The following is a 23,240-nucleotide window of genomic DNA, read 5'->3' as shown; positions in this document are numbered from 1 at the left end:
GAAATCTTCGATGCTGTGGAAGTCGGTGACTACCCACAAAATATATGCCTTGCCTTGTGAGTGAATTTGGTAGATGGGAACTATGTGGAAGCCCATCATATTTATTCAGTACACTTTGGCAGTACACTTTCTAGACATGAAGATAGCTTGCAGTATCCGTTCTACTGCTGTAGTTACTTTTATGAAGCTCAATTATCAGTACACTGCCACACAATGCAGCTAACAACTTAGAATGTGAAACTGAGAGCAGTAACAGATGCTGTTTTCACCATTGAAATTACTTGCAGTCTTTAAAAGTACCTTAGTAAAATACCTTTGTATTGTTCAACTGCTTCACTCCTGTCTAAAGATTGGGTAATATTTTATGAAGTTTGTCAGCCTTTGTAAAATTCAATATGTGTCTGTCTGTTTTATGTATTTTTTTACATGCTAGTATGGGTTAGCTGAGTATATATATTGAGACCATTTTTTACAGCCAATGTCCTTCCTTTCTAACTCTTCCCTATTTCCTTCTAAGGTTTATTTTCCTTCCACTTGTCCTCAGAAGTGCAGAGCTAGCAGACAAATTGTTAACAGGATATGTCAACAAATATTACCCTTGTATTCTCAGTTTCACTACAATAGGCAGTTTTTCATGAGACCCTTGTATTGCCAGATATCCTGGTTCTTTATTGTTTTTCCTCTGTTAAGCTTAGGGTCCTGAAGTCAGCCTGCACCACTTCAGACATATTCCTGGGTACTCCAGTCACATTTAGTGATTAGCTCTTTTCATCTATACACATTCTAGAATAGTCTTTTTTGTTTCATAAGTACATGTAATTCGTTTTATGTCTAGTCTTTCTCTCAGCACATTTATACTGTTGTACATCCAATGGAGCATGCTTGCTTCATTTCTTTCCAGTCATCTCATGTCCTCTGCATTGAAGGCCCATGTCTCACTACCATACAGCATGGCAATTCTAGCACAAATATCATACAATCTGCCTTTACTCCTTGGGAAAAGACCTTTATTGTCAACTGTAGTTGTAGCTCCTTTAACTTCTTCCAACCTGTTCTTGTGCTGGTTACTATATTTTCACAGTAACCACCTTCCTTGTTTATGATGACAGCTCCTAGATAACAAAAGCTATCAACCACTTCAAGAGAGCTAGCCAAGCATTCAAAGGGTTCTATTTCAGGTGTGCTCATGGAATTTACTGTTCCAGTGCATCTATCACAAATGAAGCCTATGTTCTCTAATCATCTGCCTGTGATTTCACTACATCTATTGTGCCCATAGCTTATATCAAATGCAGTGTATGGAATTTAAACATACTCCTTTTCTGCATATCAGTCATTTCTCTGAGAGTACCAAAGTGACCAGCAGGTTACTGTATGTGATACCCTGTTGAATGCTTTCTCTGGCCAGGAATAATGGTTTATTCTTAGCCAAGTATTTCTCTTGTAGTTGCATCTGTAGTACCTCTTCCAGGCACAAAATTAAACTGCAACTCATCTAGATCCTCAGCATCTCATCTTCTCGTGAATCAATTGTGCAATGACCCTCTCTGTGATCCAGTAATTTAATTCTGTATAACTGCTTCTGTCTTAGGCATCTCCTTTGTCTTTGTAGCAGCTTACAGTGATACTGTTATGCCAGTCATTGGGTATAACTCTTGTACAACTTGATTTACTATCTGGGTCGTAATCATGTACCCTAACTCACCATATATTTTGAGCATCTCCACAACTATTCCAGATAGACTTGCAGCTTTCTCATCTTTATCTCCTCGATCACCTTATCTACTTTACTACTGTCACCTTGAATTTCTGGTCCCTCTGTAGGGTCATCACAAGATACCCTCTCTTTATCCCATGCATTCTTTACATGAAACAACCTCTCATAATAGCACTTCTGTGCTACTTTCTTATCTTCCATATCAGTGGCAAGTATGCCTTCATCATTTTGAATACACTTCTCACCAGTGACCTCTCTGTTCTCTTTCACACACTGCCTTAAGATCCTGAACACTTCAAACCTGTTTCATAGCTGCTCTTCTAGCCACCATCCTCTTAGGTTCTCTATGCCTGTTTGTCTTGACTGCCCTGTTAACTGTATTGTTCCTCTACCATGTTCCTTTTGGCTTTGTTGCTCCAGTGACATCTGTCCAGTGGCCCGGGACAGAATTCTTGAAATTCTCAGCTTTCATCTACATTACAGGTGTCTAAATCTAACTCCCTGCAGTCATGTGCATCAGTTAAAATTTCACTAAATCTTTTCCCATTACAGAATCTTTTATAGCTTCCATATCTTCCTTCTCTATGTCTTCATTTGTCTCTCTATCTTCCTCTGCATGCTGTCAAAGTCACATTATTGGCCTCTTTGTTAGCCTTTCTCTCACCTAACACCTCTGTTGCCTTCTCCTCTGTCACTCCCCATTACTTACCCTTCTCTGCTATCACTCTATCGCTTACCCTTCTTCATCTTGTTACCCATCTTTACCACTCATTCACTGTCATATTTGTCTCTTTTTTTGCCCATATCCTTACCTTATTCTTTCCATGCCCATGCCTCTATAACTCCTCTCACACAATTTAGTCACTCCCTCCTCTTCTTAATTTCACTGTTGGCAGATTTCTGTCCACCATACATTGCTCAGTGTATGGCTGTACTTATTTGGCCCTCTCATCAACATCCATTTGTACTGTTCACTAGTGTGGGGCCCAGTCACTTTCCATATCCCACCCCAATCTCTATCTTCACTTGACCTCTCTTTCCTATGTCTGATGCAACAGGTTACATTGAACCCTTTACTCTCCCCTTTTGTATCGCCTGTCTAAACCCTGTTTTCACTCACGTATCATCATACACTTAGTCCTTTTCTACCACACATCCTGGGTCTCTGATTATTCCATTTCCAAGATCTTATCACTTTCTGTAATAAGTGTTTGTTTGTGGGGTGGGGAGCATATGTGTTTCTATAAATAATTTGTATATATAGGAGTGTTTATGTGGTAAGTAGCTTGCTTACTAACCACATGGTTCCAGGTTCATTCCCTCTACATGGCACCTTGGGCTAGTGTCTTCTACAATAGCCTCGGGTCAACCAAAATCCTTGTGAGTGGTTTTGATAGACAGAAACTGAAAGAAGGCTGTCATAATATACATACATGTATGTGTATGTGTGTTTGTGTGTCTGTGTTTGTACCCCCACCATCGCTTGACAACTGATGTTGGTGTACTTGCATCCCTGTAACTTAGCGGTTTGGCAAAAGAGACTGGTAGAATAAGTACTAGGCTTACAAAGAATAAGTCCTGGGGTCGATTTGTTTGACTAAAGGCGGTGCTGCAGCATGGCTGCAGTCAAATGACTGAAACAAGTAAAAGAATATATGTATATGCATATACACTTTTACTTGTTCTATCTTGTGGTCTGTGGCCATGCTGGGCTACCATTAATATTGTTACATTGGTCTTTGATGGATAAAAGAGTTTAATACTACTGCTCTCATTTGTATCTCTTGTTGTGAAGCAGGTTCATCTAAGGTCTTAGTAGAGTGTCCAAGTGCATCTAAAAGACATCAATGTCCACCCTACATATGGTCTCATAATGTTTGAGCAGGTTATTGAAGAGCTGTGGGTCCTTTAAATGCTTAGCTATTTATTGTAGTATTTGGATCTTGATCTATGTAGGAAATGTGGGACTTTTAACACTATTCTGTGGCAACCAGTTTGGGGACCAGTGTAGCTCTTAATGCTGAAATTTGGTACCAACTCTTCAAGGATCTTACACACAGATACACATCACTATATCTTTTTTTGCCTTTGCTCCAGGAAGTACAGTTTTAGCTTCTTTGGCCTTTCCTTGTGGGTCATTTGTTGCATTGAGGCAATCTATTTGGTGTAGGAGCACCTGACTGCTTGAACTTTTGCATTTAATTTAGCCACTATGCAAGTAGGTGAGCATTGTTTGGGAGCAATAGTCCAAATGACAAAGCAACACTGCCCCCACCCCACCCCACCCCACCCACCCCATCTTGGGATCCTCGTGCCTTACTCTGAAAGATCTCCTAATTCACTCAGCCAGTTACTTACACATCAAAGCCATCTTAGTTGTATACACCTGAAGTGTTGCATCATCATTCATATCGATTCCAAGCTTATGCACTTATAACTCTGACGCTGCAGTACCTCATGGCTAGTCCTGTGTAGTTTTGTTGCAGTGTGTTAGTGTTTGTGAGTTGACAAGTAGTGCTTTTGAAATTTTCCCGCATTAAATTGCATATTGCTGTCCTCTGCCCACTTATATATTGTATTCAGGTCTTGTTGGAAGTATGCAGCATCATCAGTTCTTCATTGCATGTGATGCTTTTGTATCATCAGCTTAGCCAGTGCAGAGGGGGCTCTCTCTACAGCTGAGGGTACTATGAGCTCTAAGACAGTTTCTTTGAGTAATTCCTTGGACTATGAGAGATTCTCCAACCTCTACCTTTTAAAAAGTCCTGCAGTCATTCCCCCCAGTTTTCCGGTTATGTGATATATGTCTTGTTTGCATGTGTTCTGTGATGAAGGTTATGGAAGACCTTTACAAAATTGAGACATACCACATACATGTGTGTGTGCATTAATGTTTACTTTTATGTTTGTGTACAAAAATAAACATTAAAACTGAAGGATTGCTCAATACTTAGCAGTAGAATAACATATTTATTTCATTTATACAAATAATGGCTGACAGTTGGAAGTTTCAGTTATGTGGCCTTCTGACTCTCTGATGAAGGTTTCATAACTGAAGCCTTCAAAATTTTATGTGCGATTCACCCACACTTACACATGCACACACATGTTTATATAAACATGTGATTCTTTACTATACTTTTAGTAAATATAAATCGGCTGTCAATAATAGGAAAGTTACCTATACATGCGCTGCACATATGGTTTTTATATGAATATACACAGGTGATTGTATGTTGTTGATGTCAAAAGCTCCACGTGGTGATTTTCAACATCAATGTTGACATATAAAGCTGCATAGTCACATCTTTGTTTCCCACATTATGCATGTCTCTCGGTGATTTTGATTTCACATGTGCCTCTATACAATTATCTTACTCTCTCATATGCTTGTGCTTACACACACATAATTGCAATTGTATTAGAGCGCTACTCAATAGATGTATTAGCGTTTATTAAATCGTTCCAAGCTGAGGCCTTATAACATGTAGAATTAAAGTAAATAGTTACAAATCTTGATTTTTATCACCAATGTTCAGTTTAGCGGCATTTTGCCACATTGCTTACTAACCAGTGGTCATGAACTATTCTGATTATGAAACTGCATGCTCTGTTTACGTGGACTGTACGGAAATAAGTACCAGGAATATACTACGGTTTTATTTTCCTATTTCAATTCTATAGTTTTTATCAATTTATCCCCCCTCCTCCACTTATGTATTTGTATTTTGAAATTAAATTTTTATTTTACTTTTTATAATCCCAATTTCTCTTGTTTATTGTTCTCCCCTGTATTTAACCTCTGCATTTTTTCCAATGTGTTGGGCCCCTTGGTTATGAAAAGAAATATTTATTATTAAAAAGATTAAAACCTGGTTTATTGCACACTCGGAGTCATTAAAATATGGAACAACCTCTGTTCAGAATTTGTGCTTGTTTCTCTATTGTTCTTTCTATCATGCTATACCCAAAGATAGATAAAATTACCATTACACACACACACACTATGTATAGCAATACATTCTACTGTATTCCCCTGCCCCTCAAATATGTGCCCTCATGCTAATGTTGGAAATCATTGTTGGTTTCTCTTACAATAACTCAAATGTGTGAAAGTATGATCTGGGTGAAAAAAAGACTACATTCATCCTACACTTGTAGGCTGAAGGACATGACCAGTAAATAGTGCAAACCAGGATGTGTTGGGAAGAATTGCCTTTGGTAACCTCCTCTGTTCTTTCTATCTTTTCTTTGTTTTTATTTATATCATTGGGCTTGTTCTTGCATTATCCCCTTATCTATCGTTCAAGTGAGAAATAAATTATTATTATTGCGGAATTTGTTTCGGCTTTTCCCTACCCTGTGTTCAAATCCTGCTGAGTTCAACTTTGCCTTTTCATCTTCCCAGGGTCAATAAAATAAAGTACCAGTCAAGTACTAAGGTCTGTTTGATCTAGTAATCCTCTTTCATCAAACTGTTGGCTTTGTGCCTATATTAGATAATAGTAATTGTTATAAATTTTTGTTGTAAATTTTTGGCACACAACTAGCAATTTTAATGGGAGTGGATAGCCAATTACACCAACCTCAGTATTTAATTGGTATTTTATCAACCCTGAAAGAATGAAAGGCAGAGTTTACTTTGGCAGCATTTGAACTCAGAATTTAGAGTCAGAAGAAATGCTATTAAGTATTTTGTCCAACAAGCTAACAAACAGTTCTGCCAGCTCAGTCATCATTTTATGACCATTTACATGCTGGTATGGTTAGGCAACAACAATAATAATGCTTTATGAAGCAGAGATGATAGTTTTTCTTCCAGGGTGGTTGATATAGTAGCTGTAAAACACTGGTAAAATCGACTGTTTCTTCTCTCGAAATAAGTGACTATATTGATTATATAGGACATTGCTCTATGATTATATGATGCAAGCTAAAGACTGATAAACAGTTCTTAGGATATAAAAGATATTGTTTATAATTCTGAAATAGTTACAAATTGTGTCTGTTTGTTCATATACACAATGTATGTGTGTCTGTGTGCTCATATATCTTTAAGGATACATATATGTATATATAAAATACTTCTGCTTTACAATCATGTTGACATCTGACGTGTGGCACACCATGCACTTGTACAGGCAATGTCAATTTGATGGAGGGCATGAGCTAATGTACAACACAAACATTTGATCACTATAAACAAAATCCTCTGCACAGGTTGTTCTACAAGAAGCTGTGTGTCCCCCCACCCCATCTGTTGTTTGATAAGAAAGTCTACAATGTATTTTGTGCTGGGAAGGAATGGTTCCAATTAATTGCATATGCAAATAATTTTAAATTTGATATATTGCATGTTTTTTTCCATTTAAAGTGAAAGAGTTGATGAAGTGTAAACATTTGATTTAGATATGAATAAGTGATTCTGGATGGTTCCATTTCTATACTGTTTAAAATAGCTGAAGTCCACTTCTTGTTTACAAAACAACTTATGTCACCATTTGAAAGAATTAAAACTGTCGATGTAATTTAATTTTTATTATGCAATGCAAATGTTTCAATAAAACAATTTTCGTAATAGATAAAATTTGTCAAAAGATTATAGAAAATCAAGCAATCACAAGGTGTTATTTTTGTTTTCTTTATTGACTACACCACTCTGTAGTTGACCTAATTAAATTTTTCTTCATCCACAGTGTTGTGATTGGGTAATTAATTAAAAAGTGTGTGAAAGTCATTGTTGAGATGTGTGAATCAGGTTAAGCTCAGGGTATTGAAGTATATGAGAGAGAACTGAAAAACCTATGACACAAGTCAAAGGATTGTCATCATGTACATATCAATGAATGAAAAAAAAATAGCATTGACTAGGTGAAACAGGCGTGTGTATGTGTATATACACACATGCACACATGATCATACTGCAAGTAAAATCGCTTTAATTTCATTCTCATATAATCCATACATGTGTATCCTACTATTGACAATGTCAAAATTGATCATCTACTGAGCTAGTTGCATAAGAATTTTATTCATTGATGGTTACTATGTAATTGCAGGGAATTGACTGTATAGTGAGCTGGCAAAATCTTTAGCATATTAGACAAAAGTGCTCAGTGACATTTCTTCCGATTCCTTTATGTTCTGAGTTCAAATACCACAGAGGTTGACGTTGCCTTTCATTCTTTCAGGGGCGATAAAATTAAGTACCACTTGAGCACTCAAGATTTAAAGAGAATTACACATAGTGTGTGTAAATTTAGACATGTGTATGTTGTATATATCTAATATACATCTTTCACTCATTTATATATTAGATATATTCCCAAATATATTTATTTATAAAACCAAAACAGTGCAAGTTATAAGAAATAATACAGGTCTATAGTCAGTACTTTTACCTTGTATGTCAATATCTCGGTGTTAGGGTCCCTTCTGGAAATTTTCAAATCGTGGTGTTAGCTGATTTCTCTGTTCTGTAGTGTATGTATGAAGTGTTGTTTTTTGCTTTGCTATTGCAGCCAGTTGGCTGTGTGCAGTTCAGCGCATGCACACACACACACACACACACAATTATGAGTTTGTTTTTCTATTCTGGCAATATATGTGTTGAATTGGTCTTCTTTAGCACAAAGTCTCATCTATTATTGATGCTTTTGTCATCTGCTTCATAAGTTTCAGCTTCTTGAGGTCAGTTTCCCCTATTTCTTCCATATATTATCCCTTGGTCTCCTTTCCTCTTCTGCACCTTCTTTTCACTTGGATCAATGTGCATGCATATACACACACTTTGAATACTTCGTTTTTCAGAACTTATTGCCATTTGTGTAACCGTTATGCACATACAACAGGCATAGATTTGTATGAAAATGAAAGCATTTATTAGCAAAGAAAATCAAGGCATTGATTCATTGTCAGCCCTGGTTTAAATCTTAACTGTTGAAATCATTATTTTTTTCTAATGTGGTATAAGATACCACACAAACAACATTCTTACTCACTCACTTGCTGACTTTCTTTCTCTCTCTCTCTCAATTATATATACATACACACATCTACTTAAAAATCTGTTTCTCTTGCAAAAAATTTCTCTTGTATGCATTACTTTGTTAATTATGTTTATTAAATTGCAAAATTGTTGTTAAAAGACAAGAAAGAGTCAAAACTATTTAGACCCAGTTCTGGTTTTGTTTCAGTTTCATGTTGCAAATTTTTTTGTCTCTTGAAATACCCTTAGCTTTCAGAAAAGTATCAATACATTGTAAAGTTTCCTGTTGAATTGTCTACCTCATTTCCAAGCAAGGTAATAATTCCCCATAGGCAGATATGTTTTCCCAGAATATTGGAAATGAATAGCATTAATTTACAGCGACAATATGGCAAGACAAGGAGACACAAACATACTAACACAAGACAGATATTAAACAATGATATGATAATATAGGCTGATAATATTAAAATTCTCATTATTATTATTGGCAGAATCATTAGAGCCTCAGCAAAAAAATGTCCTGGGGTATTGTATTAGGGTTGGCTCCTCATTCATCTTTCAAATCTTGCTTGTTTTCCCTCAGATCAATAATAAAATATTGTGTTAATCGACAGATCCCTTCCCCTGAAAACTGCAGGTGCTGTGCCTGTGTTATTATTCATTATTGGCCAGTTCCTGTGGGAGTGCAGCTAAATTTGAATAGAAGAGGTATAGTTTGGATCCTTATGGTACTGTACCTTTGTCTTCCAGTACAATCATGATCATTATCATTATTGATTATTGCTTTATTTGATGCTTATTAATTTTTATACAAACTGCTTGTAGTTTGGAAGCATTGCTAGAGATTCAAACAGTAAACCTTGCAGTTGTATAGTTCTGAAAATGTAACTATGGCTGGATGCCCTTCCTGTTGCCAAATCTTACATCTTTTCAACCAAGATAATATTTCCTTATGGCCTGACATGTTTTCACACAATATTGTATATGAATGATATTCATTTACAACAATCGCACAATATCAAGAAACACATGTGTACACAATTATTACAGTTTCTGTTTACTAAATATACTCAAAAGGCTTCAGTTGGTTTGAGGTTTTAGTAGAAAATACTTGCACAAAATGCCATGCAGTGGACTCAAAATCATGTGGTTGGGAAGTAAACTTCTTAACCACACAGTCACACTTGTGTATGCCATTTATTTAAAAATGGCATTCATTAAAAATTTTATTCGTTTAAATGAACATCCTTGTTATTATCATACATTACATTCATCCCATATATATGTTAATAAATGTAGAGTACATTTTCATTAAGCACGAATGAGGAAGACACTTTTTTTAACATTGTGTAAGCTAATAATACATCAGTAACATTTGATAAATGGTAAGTTGAACTATTTTTAGCATTATAAGAAGTTACTTGGTTTATTGATGTGGCAGAAATGGTCAAATATTGTAAAGAATAGTTTCAAGTTTTTTAATTCAGTTCTTGCTTAAGTTCAAAACATAATTCGCGTTTTTTTTTTTGTTTTTGTACCCCACTCTCTCCACAATTGATAACATTGCTAAATACCAGCAGTCATGCATTAAACATTGATTCACTTTGAACAGTATATGTATATATATATATATATATATATATATATATAAATATAATCTCTCCCCTACACTGGTTATGTATACACACAATCTCTAAAATCGTAAGTTTGTTACAAATGCAAAAAACATAAATGCAGATGACAAAATTCAACTCTGAACTGAATATTTCTTGCTTTTATTGTTTCATTGAGTTCTATTTAAGTCATTCACTTCTGAAATATTTTTTGTTATTCTCAGAAGTTGTATTTTTATACATAATACATAAAAACATACATATGTATGATATTGCTATATTCACCTATCGTCTCTATCACACCATCGGATGTTATACACTGCTGGTCACAATGAGCTTCCAGTTCTTTCTTTACTGTGCCATATTCTTTTCCATGCTGGTTTGAATAGTTTTACTAAATCATCTTCCTATTGTCACTGAGGCCTTCCACCTGGCCTTTTTCAATCTCTTGGATACCTCTCAGCAGCTGCATTGGATTCACCTGTTGTCTGTAAACCTTGCAGCTTGTCTGGCCCAGCAGAACTTGTACCTTCAGTATTAATGTTGAATTTTGTTAGCTAAAAACAAGAAACTATTATTTACTTTGAAAATGCCTTCTATTTAAAAGAATCATATGAATCAGTGTTATTCAAGACTATTTGAAATCTCAGAAATTTCTCTTCGGTTCTCCTAAGTGGATTTTGAAATGGGTTGTCGGGACAGTATGCAAAGAAGAACGTATCATTGTCTGTTTTGTTTTTGATTTATGAATACATTTGGTTGTTTCAGTTTCTATTGTTGGTTAACTCCAGATAACCTCTGATTCAATAGTACATCTACAAGAGACATTCCAGACGTAACCATTCCATCTTTCTTCTCACATGTATTGTATGAACGATTATGTTATTTAGTGTGTCTTTAAGATTTGGTTGGTATTTCTGCCAGGTTAACAGACCACTGTGTAGTGTGTGTGTCTGTAATATACACATTCAATCTGACTTATCTGAGTAAGCAGTGACAGGCTGTGGAAACTACAGCAACTGGACATGGACCATATATGCATGTTTTTAGAGCGCTTTCTCTTACTGTTTTCCCCAACCCTATACCTAAAAGTATGCTGAAATTCAAAAGCAGCCACTCAGTATAAATGAAAATAGATTTTCAATTCTGGGAAGAGTAAGGGGTAATAGAAATAGATGGAGTTCTCTGTTGTAGGAAGGTATTGTGCACTTTGAGCTGGCCAAAGAGTAGTATGCACTGTGTTGAAACATACTTTGAAAAAGGGAGGTATTGTGGATGCACCAGATAAGATAAAGAGTTGGAAATGCAATCTTTGTGACCAATATTTCCTATTAAGAGCTGGCTGTGTAAGCCTGCACGAAATTACTGTACTGTCTGTAAGCGCTATGTGTAAACCCTGTAAATGTTTTGAATCTAATCTATTATACATACTTGAAGCATTGCAGGTCAACTGTTAGTCTTAAGAGTAATCTCAGAGCACACTGAGATATAATAGAGATTACCGAGATGAAATATGATTGAGATGGATAACACCTGTAAAGATGTGTGTGTGTGTGTGTATGTGTGTGTATATATATGTATGTGTGTGTGTGTGTTGGAAGGTTTGGAGGTGATGTACAGGAATTACATATTGGAAAAAATAATAAGGTACTCAGATATCTGGATGGTTGTACATTTACAGATTTTTTTATTAATATGTCACATGTTTTATAAATGTTAGTGCTTGCACCTATTCTTGTAGGTTCTTCAAACATATATATATATATATGTACATATGTTTGTGTTTATATAGATAGATAGATAGATAGATAGACATGTATATGTATGCATATGTATATATCATCACCATCATCATCATTTAATACCCTTATCTCAAGCTGGTATGGGATGGATCATTTGGCAGGATCTCATGGGTCCAAGAACTGCATCATGCTCCGCTGCTTACTTTGGCATGGTTTGTATGGCTGTGTACCTTTCCTACACCAACCAATTTACAGTATGTACTGGTTGCTTTTCTCATGCTATCAGGATTTGTAAAGTTGGCACACTGCTTGTAAAACAATGAACCCTGAGAGAGTAACCTTATTTTCTACTAGGAGACAAAGAGTTAAAGTATGAGAGAAGGGACCAGATCAGAAGAGGTTTCTTGTTGTAGAGGGGCCACATGGCTTCTCACATTTTAGAATAAAATGTAGGGAGTGTCTGGGGGAGAGATGAAAATAGTGGTGATGAAGCATCTGTGAGTGGAAGTGAATGGTAACATAACAGAGAATATAGGTGGATGGAGGTTGCAAGAATGAACAAGTGAGAGATGGGTAATGGCGAGGCAGTAAATAATTATAATGAATTAAGAACAAGTATTGAGCAGATCTAAATAGGGGAAGTAGGGAAGAGTAGCTTAAGACTGGATAAGGTTGAGGTAGGTAAGGGGTAGGGGATAACCAAATGTAATGAAGAGTAGTAAATAGAATAGTAATGATGATTGAGGTGAGGTGATTTGATAGCTGGGTAGGTGGAATGTAAAAATATGGATTGTGAGGACAGTATTAAGAATGAGGGATGAATATCATGAAACGGTTTTGGGCAGTTTGGAAGATTAATGGTATCCAAAGAAAAATTGCAGCTGGAGAAATGGAAGGTGATAATGGTGCCTTGAGGAGGAAATTTGGGTAAAGGGGCAGCTGCACACACACACACACACACACACACACACACACACACGTGCGCACACACACGTGCGCACACACACACACACACACACGTGCGCACACACACACACACACACACACACACAATTATCCCACTCCCTTGTTATCTCTGTGAGGTCCAAAGTTACCTGTAATCAGCCTTCATAACTGCATCCCGTGTTAACTTGGATCACCCTCTTCCATAAGCATCATCTATATTGAGTGATCACCACTTCTTCACACAGCTGTCCACATCCATATGCATCACATGACCATACCAGTACAGTCTTCCCTGAACTACACACCAGTTCAGTCTTTCCTAAGCTAATGCAGCATTTGGTTTTTGATCTCAATTGCAAGGATTGGATCTTTCGTACTATGCAGTGGTGCTCTGTTTGAGGATTAGTATAGCTTTCAGTACCAAAGTTTGATGCAAATCCTTCTAGGATTTTCCAGCCATACATTACTGCATATTTTTTCCATCTTCGGTTTCTCAGTAGCTGATCTGTTTCACTAAGGCAATTTTTTTTTTTTTTTTTGTAGCTTTGGATTGCTTTAAGTTCTATTAATTTTACACTATGCAGGAACCACAATTGGGGAAAATAATCTAGATGTGGCTGTGGGCAAATATTCTCTAGAGGACCATCATGGTTTCCTGCCCTTGAGTTCTAAAAGTTCGTAGAATCTATCTGACTAGCTACCTACATTTCATTGACATCTTAATCTGCACATGAAAAGAAGCATCATTACTTATATTAATACCTGGGTCACATACTGATTGTGATTCTGGGGCTGCAATTTCTCCTGATCCAAAGTATTTTCTCAGCATTGCATTGAATTTCGTCTACTGATAGTTGAGGGTTTAGAATTTTTCAGCATTAAATTGCATTTTAATTCCTTCAGCCTACTTATATGTAGGATGTAAGTCATGTTGCAGGTGCATAGAATCTTCCAGGGTCTTTATCATCTGTGATACTTTTGTACCTTGTGCATATCTAGTGAGTTTTGCTCTCTGCATAACTAAGGGCTTGTATGAGTGTCACTGTGACTAGCAGTGGCCTGAAGATCATACCTGGGGGGGGGCTCCTATCACTATTATTGTTTCCTGGAAGATAACCCCATTGGTTACTACTGTCAGGAATCTGTTTTAAAAGCCATGTAGCCATTCCTACAGTTTTCCAACTATGCCGAGATCATGCAGGTTATGATATCATTCTGTGACTGACTTTATTAAAGGCTTTCACAAAATTGAGATATATTGCTATTTTAAAGGTCGAGCAACTGTTTAAACATCCAATCATTGTGTTGTTGGAGCTGTATGAAGCAGTAGCTTCCTAGTTGAAGACCATGTTGGTCGTTAGCAAGTCATTTTCTTCAAGGAATGTGATTAGTTTCTTTTTTTGTTCCATGACTTTACTGGGAAGTGCAATTGTGGCAGTTAACTGTGTTATTTAATTCAAATGTAGCCTCATCACTCTAAGCAATCCTTGTTGGAAAGTGCATGTCTTCTACACATTTTGCCAAGTACCATTTACAAAACTCTACTCTTTGGTCTGGATCGTCATATTTGAGTGCATGCATTATTTGGAATGAAACATAATGACAATGTTTCAAAATGCAATCAATCCTTGATTTTGAGGTTCTTATCTCACAACTTACTTGACAGCACAGATTTCTTTGAACACTGGCTATACTTCTTTTTTAGTATCCTTTCTTGCAGAGTGTCTTCTGGAACATTTCCATCTTGCTTCAAATTTATCTCTAATTCAAGTCATGAAGGTGGAACTTCCCTCCTAAACTGTCTTTGTGCTTTGACTGCATTTTCAAACTTCCAGTAAACATTTTAGGATAAAATTGCCTTCGTTCAAAGCCTAGTCTGGCTTATTTCATTATTTCTAATTAGTAAATCTACAAAGAAATGAAAATTGAGTAATCAGATGTTAACATCTTTTTGGTGGCACGCTATGTACATATGTATCTATATATCTTTTGTGTGTGCGTAGTGTGTATATATGTGTGTGTTTACATACATACACACACAGATATGTGTGTGTGTGTTTGTGTAGAGTGTCAGTAACACGTGTATCTCTTTTTGGTTTTGCGTGTATTTGTCTCTCTAAATTGACTTGTATCAGTTCAACAGTACGCACGCACGCACGCACACACACATGTACATTCAAACCAATCGAATAGTACTCACACAAACATCATGCAATGTGTGCAACATACACAGAATCACACGCTTCACTCCGCATAGTTCAATATTATTTACACTAATTTGCTTGATTTTCTTTTCTAATTATTTTTTCCTGTCTATAATTTTTTAAAAGTCATTATCCTTTCATGTTAGGCGCATTATTTATTTTGATAATTGTTATATCGAATAAGTAAACAGTACACACGACGTCACTATGTGTGGAATACGCAGGTAGAGTGCTACTTTTCACTTTACAGTAGTGGGTGGTTTAAACTGTCTGCGAACCCTAGTTCATAACAAACATTTCCATTACTGGACATCACCAGTATACTAGCGTGTGCGTTCGCACGAATGTGTGTGTGTGTAGGCGCAGCCGTGGCTGTGTGGTAAGTTTGCTTCCTGACCACATGTTTCGGAGTTCAAGTCCCACTGCGTAGCACCTTGGACAGGTATTTTCTACTATAGCTTTGGGCTGATCAAAGCTTTGTGAGTGGATTTGGTAGACTTGTATACATATCTGTGTATACGGTTTGTTTATGCACACCGATAGAATAAGTGCTGGGATCGATTTGCTCAACAAGACCCCCCCCCCAGCATAACTACAGTCTATCAAGGCGGTGTCAGCATGATCACAGTTCAATAACTGAAACGAACGTAAGAATATATAAATTATACAAGGTGGCCCAAGAGTAGGTTTATGGTTATCACGTAGGCACTTTAAATTTCTTTTAAAAACATTTTATTACATTTAAATTTCTATCTTACAATCATATTGTTTATGCACATCTTAAACAGACAATGTTTAATCTCTCAGATCCTCAAAATGCCCTCCTTCAACATTGCAACATTCTTCAAACCTCTTCAGAACACTGACACGCAGTGTGGCACAAGTTCCGATCTCCATCAATTCCAGTGAATGCGTCAGAAATGTTATCTTTTAATTCACTTACTGTTTTGGGATTCTTCTCATAAACCTTGTTCTTTACAATACCCCCGAAAAAAGAAATTCATTTGTGTTGGGTCAGGTGAACGTGGTGGCCATTCGATGCTGCCCCGTCTTCCAAACCAACGTCGTGATAAGGCTTGGTTAAGGTATTATTGCCTTACCGTCAACGCATAACGTGGAGGTGCTCCATCTTGCTGAAAGAACAGTTCCAAACTTTTAATATATGAATGCGAAAGAGACAGTTGAATAACCGTAAACTTACTTTTGGGCCACCCTGTATACTCAGCTATCCCACATATATGTATGTATATACAAGTACAACATCGATTTTTCGGAACCTTTGTGGTTCCAAAGCCTTCACTGATTTTTTCCGAAGCAATGTGTTGGTCCCCTCTGACTGAAACAAATATTGAATTTATTTGTAATGTACAGGTAATCTGTACATTAGTATAAATGATAAAAGTTTATTAATACTGGTGTACTGTACAACGTACAGGGAAACAGGGCCGCCTAATAAACTTGTCTGGCGGCCATGGGAATTTGAAGTTCCTGCTCATAAATTAGTGCAGATTACATGAGGTTTCGGACCATAATGTCTGGGAAGTCGGTGTATGCATGTATATATATATATATGTGTGTGTGTGTATCTGTGCATATCTCTCTCTCTCTCCATATATATATATATATATATATATATATATATATATATATATATATATATATATATATATATATATATATATATTCTCTAAATATGTGTGTGGGCGTGTCTCCAACCGCGCTTTTTTTTTATTCATTATGAATGGTTTATTTTACACAAGACTTATAAGAAGAAAATCCGTGTATATATTTGCTTGCTTGTATATATTCACTCCGTGTCCATTTTCATCTGTATGTGTTCTACCTGCCTCTAGATCTTCTATATGTATGGGAAAACACATACATACACATATACAAATTATACAAGCATATATATATATATATATACCCGCCTAGTGAATATTTGCTAGTGCGTGTGTGTTGATATCTACGTACTTGTGTGCGTGTATGCACATTAATATGCAATTTACACACAAACACATATATATATATATATATATATATATATATATATATATATATATATATATATATATATATATATATATATATATATAAACTTAGATACGTTTCGACCAAAGATTGGTCCAGGCTATGTCTAACTTGATAGCACCACCTGATAGGATTATCTAAATCCTTTTTACAGTCATATATATATATATATATATATATAGACAGACACATATGCCTATTTACATACACATGTATAAATGTTCGCATATACAGATGTATATGTATGCATGTATATATTTGCTTATAGAAATATGTGTGTATATATATTTATGTGTGTGTGTCTGGGCGTGCGTGCATACACGTACCTGAGTGCGTGCGTGTATGAACATACACAAGCATATATATACATGTTCATGTGCATATTTCATACACAAACACACACACGCACGTTTGTTGTGGATCTGACTAAACGAGTCTCTCAAATAGTATATTATTGTTTGGCATTCAAAAATCTCGTGAAGTCAGTAATACATAACCTAATCACACAGCTACACACAGGGCATAATCATTAATTACATTTATAGCTTGTTTATTCGTACGAAGCTATGAATCACTCTGTAGATAGTTTCTTAATCCTTATATATATATATATAAATTCGTGTTCTATTATACAAATATCACACGTGGAAACATCCCTATATTGGACCCATAACTTGCATTGGATCGGAAAGCTATGTGTATATATATATATATATATTCGAATACACGTATATGGCTACATGTGTATGTATGATACGTGTACGTATGTGTGGGACTCGACCCCTTTTCGCCGTCCTGTATGTTCAAATACCAAAATTCTAACGAATCCCTGTAACTGAATGATTTCTTTTATGCTTACACACCCACTCAAACCTACCGTGTCGGTCTTTATAAATATTTTTTTTCCTTTGTGCGTGTCGGAATAGGTTAGTTTGTGTGTTTTACACCCACGCGTATTACATTCCGCGGGTATTTTTTTTTTAATCAATACAGCGTATATATCCCCACCCACAGGTCCGGAGTAAGCACCTCCTTGCAAATATAATCTTTGGACTTTTTGATTTCCGCTTAATTAGATGTCTTATGTTCAGAGTCTGGATAATTGAAAAATCCCTCGGCCGAGACTGCCCTGCTCATGTGTGTGTGTGTGTGTGTGTGTGTGTGTGTGTGAGTGAGAGTGAGAGAGAGAGAGAGAGAGAGAGAGAGAGAGAGATATTAGTGATAAATAAACATTTACTGATATAAAATCTCAATATCAATTATAGTCAGAAATTTATTGTGCTATTTATGCCTGTGTGTGTGTGTGTGTCGATATTATATATGCGTGCTTATATATAAAGGGCCTCTGAGAGACAAATCTACGAAACAGGGAACCAGACTGCATTTGGAACCGTTCGACGGGTTGAGGTGACCCTCAGATATTCACGGATCCTTCTTCGGCTCTTCTACCCTCAACTCAAATGCGGCTTAATAACATTTCTTTGTAGGACCCGGTCAGTATGCGCCTGGAAACTTAGGTGATTTAAGTATTTCACTTCACCGGCGGTGACCCAGCATGGCCACAGCCTTTATGCTGAAACACATAAAAGTATATATATATATATATATATATATATATATATATATATATATATATATGCGCGCGCACAGACGCGGTTGCACACACGTACATCTCTGTCACGCACAAAAACAATACATGTAAGTGCACAAACAACATAAACTTAAAACTTAATTATTACAGTATACGCCAACAGAAATAAATAAATATTTTTGCTGCATGCGATAAATTTTAACATTGTATGTATCCAGTTGTTTTAACTTTATTGAGATTGTTTTTCCCCTTTATTTTGTATATAGCGTGAATTGTGTTGCTGTTAATCTGTTATACAATATCTTTTCTTTTTTTTTCCCTTCTTTTTAATAACTCTAGTCCTCTCTTTTTTTTTCCAGGAAACACACGCTAAACTGTCATCGTATGAAACCTGCTTTATTCAGTGTTTTATGCGAAATCAAGGAAAAAACAGGTAAGGTTATTTTGAAAGTTACATTTTTATGCTTCGAAAGAATTTTTTTTTTTCTTGTTTAAAATGTGAAATAATGTAATCTTATTTGTGTATAATATGTATGTTATAAAAATTTCTTTGTACCTTACATCACACACACACACATATATATATATATGTGTGTGTGTGTGCGATATATCATGTATAGATAGACCATAGAACGGCTTCAGTGGCTGAACATTTTTTCAGAGAAATGTGCGTGATTATGTGTGTGTGTGTGTGTTTCTTTGTAGAGGGGGTGGGGAGTAGTTGTGTAAATGAAATGAAATTGTAGAATGAAGAGTTGCAATGCGGTGTAGCTTGATTGAATTTGAAATCCTGGTGTGTGTGTGTGTGTGTTACAGTATTCTTTTCTTTGTATTGTATCAACAATAATATTACCAATTTTACACTGGCTACGATTTAGAGCTCTATTTCCGGCAAATTCCTCGCATTACGCTCATTATATTTTCTTTTATTTTTCATCTTTCTCTCCTTTTTTTTTTGTGCCTCGATAAAATTATCCCCAGAAAATCAGTATTATATTCGCCCCTCAACTTAGCTTTCGCCCGCCTAATCCTCTTTTTTTTTTTCTTTTTTAACTTACTTCATAGTTCGGTTCCTCTCGTGATGACGCCTTGTTAAAATATGTACCAATTAAACATTGCAGTTAATTCAAAAGATTGATTATTACTGAACGTCCAAAGTATGTCACAGGGTCCCAACGCCTAATCGTTATTATTATTACTGTTAAATTTCATTTTATATTTAAAACTAGTTTGAGGTAAAAATCATTCGTGTGGTTTCTTTGTCGTTTTTCTTTAGTTAATACCTCGTTGCGGACCAATTTTTTCCTTTTCACTGCGAAGGTCAATTAATTTTGCTTAATTCGGTTTTACTTTAATATCTAACTGTCCTGAGCTATGGAAAATGAAACATCTTATCCCAGATTTGTTATGTAGCTCTGGCTAAGGATTATTTTATTCTACGTTTTTCTTATTTTAATTTATTAACGATATAGAAAGAAATCCCAGATGTTTAGTAGTCGTAAGAAAAATTTAGTTGGTAAAAAAAAAAAAAAAGCATTTCTCCGTTGCGTCTATCAGAGCTAAATCATTTTGTTCCAGTATTTGTTGAAACAAAAGAATGAACAAGGTGGTGGGCGGGATTTCTGTGTTTACTTATTGTATGCTGACAAAGTCGGTCATTTGTGAATGAATTTAACTGCTGTGGTACAGAATGTAAAATGATATTAGATATTAGAAGCACAACTTTGAGATAAAGGGAAAAAAAAAAAAAAACTACTGTAGTGCCGGGACTCGAACCATTACACCTTGTCATACCAGGTGACTGTATTACCTATCACTCTTGATAGTAAAGGCTAATTTTCTTTCAAATTGGGTATTTAAATCAAGTTTCTTTCCTCCTATTTTAGTGTGGTTATCATTCGCTTAATAAGGTAGCAAGACAAGTTATTTATTGATAAACTAGTATCGTATCCCACTGGTTCGCAAATATTTCCCCACCACCACCACTTTTACTCTCATCCTCTTAGTGGGCACCTACCTGGATTCGGCCAAACAGCTGTGAGCTCAGTCAATAGTCTTATACGCAAAACTAACAAGAATCGAATATTTGTAATTGTCATCGTGTTCTTTTGTTCAAGTCATTCGATTGATTGATCGCTCAGTCGGTCAATCGATTTGATTGATTTGATTCTAGTGTTCTATGTATAGAACATATGTCTGTCCATTGTAGCTCTTTTATTGCACGCCTTTATATGGAACCCATTTTATCGACCGACTCCCACCATCACCTGAATATATAAAAAAAAAGCCTCGTGTCTGGACCAAAGAAGTTATCGTTAGACAACATTCTTTGAATTTCTTCTCTCTTTATGGTTCAAGTTCAAATCTCACTGCGGTCAACTTTGCCTTTCATTCTTTCAAAATTGATAAAAAAAAATTTTTTGTCGAGTATTGAGATTGATTTAATTGATTGTACCGCGGGAACTCTAAATTTCTAGTCTTGTGCCTATATTAGAAACGATTATTATCGTTACCACTAAGCGGCGTTTCTTCCGTTTTCCTTACATTCTCAGATCAATTTCCGACGAGGTTGACTTTCTTTCATCTTTTTTCAAGCTCCACCAGTTGAACACTAGGGAATCGTTGCAATCGACTAGCTCCTCCCCCCATTCGAAATTTCAAGCCACGTACCTATAGTTGTGACTATAGGCACAGGGATGGCGAAAGAGGTTTTGTGGTTCATGGATGAAGCCGAAAGGATTGGGGACCCAAGGATTGGAGAAAGACACCATCTTCTTCGGTCAGGCTCTCATTGACTTTTTGAAGTTCCACTTGGAAAGGAAAGTGAGGATAGAGAGGGAAGCGCTACCTTCAATTGAATTTGTGAAAAGATGGATGACTGGGGCAAAAACGGTTAGAGTGAATGGTCCTCCTCTAAGTATGCTCCTGTAGATTGGAGAGCAAGAGAAAGGGCTCGTACCTTTGGTGATCAGGGTAATCCTGGATCTGTGAGGTTCCTTGATTGGCCCGAGCTGGAGTTTCTCCTATTTCAAGAGGACTGCGTTATTCATATTATTACATACTTTGTATATTATGTACACTCTAATCACATTTCACCATCTTTTCCACATCCTTTATGTAAATCCGCACACAAATTGTTGTCTGTCCTTGTGATGTCCCCTTTATCTATGCCCCTGTGGCTAATAAAAGAAATTATTATTAAGGCGGCGAGCTGGTAGAATCTTTAGCGGCCGAGCGAAGTGCTTAGCGACCTCGGCGGAATTTGAACTCAGAACGTAGCGACGGGCGTAATGCTAAGCGGTATTTCGCCCGTTGCTACGTTCTGAGTTCAAATTCCGCCGAGGTTGACTTTACTTTTCATCCTTTCGCGGTCGATAAATTAGGTACCAGTGAAACACTGGGGTCGATGCAATCGACTAGTCCCCCTCCCCACAAATTTCAGGCTTTGGACCTATAGTAGAAAGCATTATTGTGATTAAAGCGACGAGTTGGCAGAAACGTTAGCACTCTGGACAAAATGCTTAGCGGCATTTCATCCGTCTTTACGTTCTTAGTTCAAATTCCACCGAAGTCGACTTCGCCTTTCATCCTTTCGGCGTCGTTAAAATAAGTACCAGTTGATCACTGGGGTGGGTATAATCGACTTATCCTATCTCCCGAAATTGCTGGCCTTCTGTCAAAATTTCAAGTCATCATCATCACCACCACTGGGGGTCGATATAATCGATTAGTGTCGTCCCCCAAAATTCCTAGCCTTGTGCGTTTAGTAGTAAGGATTATTAATGAAAGGACGTAACCAATGTAGTGGTAGATAAGTGTTTAGCTACATCACTTTACGTTCGATTTTCACCGACAGAACAATAAAAAACCGCTAACAACATAGCTTTACAAGCAGCTGAATGAATACACATAGGCGTGGGCTTCCTAAATATTAGCTGCTATTTCCAAGTGCGTCTTAGATTTATACTACATAATGTCACATATAGTGAATCGCAACTATGTGTATGCGTGTGTCTTTCTGTTTGCATTCAATAACTTTAATATTAATTGTATCTGTTAACTATTTTTGTTTTATCTTGGTTCTGATGTAAGGGGCACAGGTTTTTGTGCAGCATTTGTGTTTGCGTCTGTGTGTATGGACATGCACCTTCTGCCGTTAATCCACTGGTTATTTTTCATTTATACTTACCTACTCAAATGTAGGTTTTATGTAGGACGCACTTTTAATTCTGTTCATATTTTGATATGCACAACTCATTATAGAAACATCTGTGTGTATTATCAAGACGTCGAGCTGAGAGAAACGTTAGCACGCCGGGTAAAATTGCCTAGCGGTATTTCGCCCGTCCTTACCTTCTTGGTTCAAATATCGCCGAGGTCGATATTTGCCTTTCATCCTTTCGGGG

General features: G+C 36.5%; 1 protein-coding gene across 10 annotated transcripts in view; it reads left to right on the top strand.

Annotated features, from left to right (window-relative positions):
• LOC106874257 (pre-B-cell leukemia transcription factor 1) overlaps positions 1-23,240 on the top strand; it is a 468,039-nt gene that overhangs the window by 46,346 nt on the left and 398,453 nt on the right. For 9 of the 10 annotated variants that reach the window (XM_089362202.1, XM_052972380.2, XM_089362162.1 and 6 more), the window contains exon 2: positions 19,194-19,267. In XM_089362202.1, coding sequence (XP_089218328.1) covers positions 19,194-19,267 — 74 coding nt within the window. Of the gene's footprint in view, positions 1-19,017; positions 19,041-19,193; positions 19,268-23,240 lie in introns of those variants that run through there. The other variant, XM_089362200.1, reaches the window with a different exon arrangement.

The sequence above is a fragment of the Octopus bimaculoides genome, chromosome 1 (assembly GCF_046866305.1).
Source record: "Octopus bimaculoides isolate indiv1 chromosome 1, ASM4686630v1, whole genome shotgun sequence".
NCBI lineage: Eukaryota > Metazoa > Mollusca > Cephalopoda > Octopoda > Octopodidae > Octopus > Octopus bimaculoides.
The sequence above is the reverse complement of the archived record's forward strand: the minus strand, read 5'-3'. Positions and strand labels throughout refer to the sequence as shown.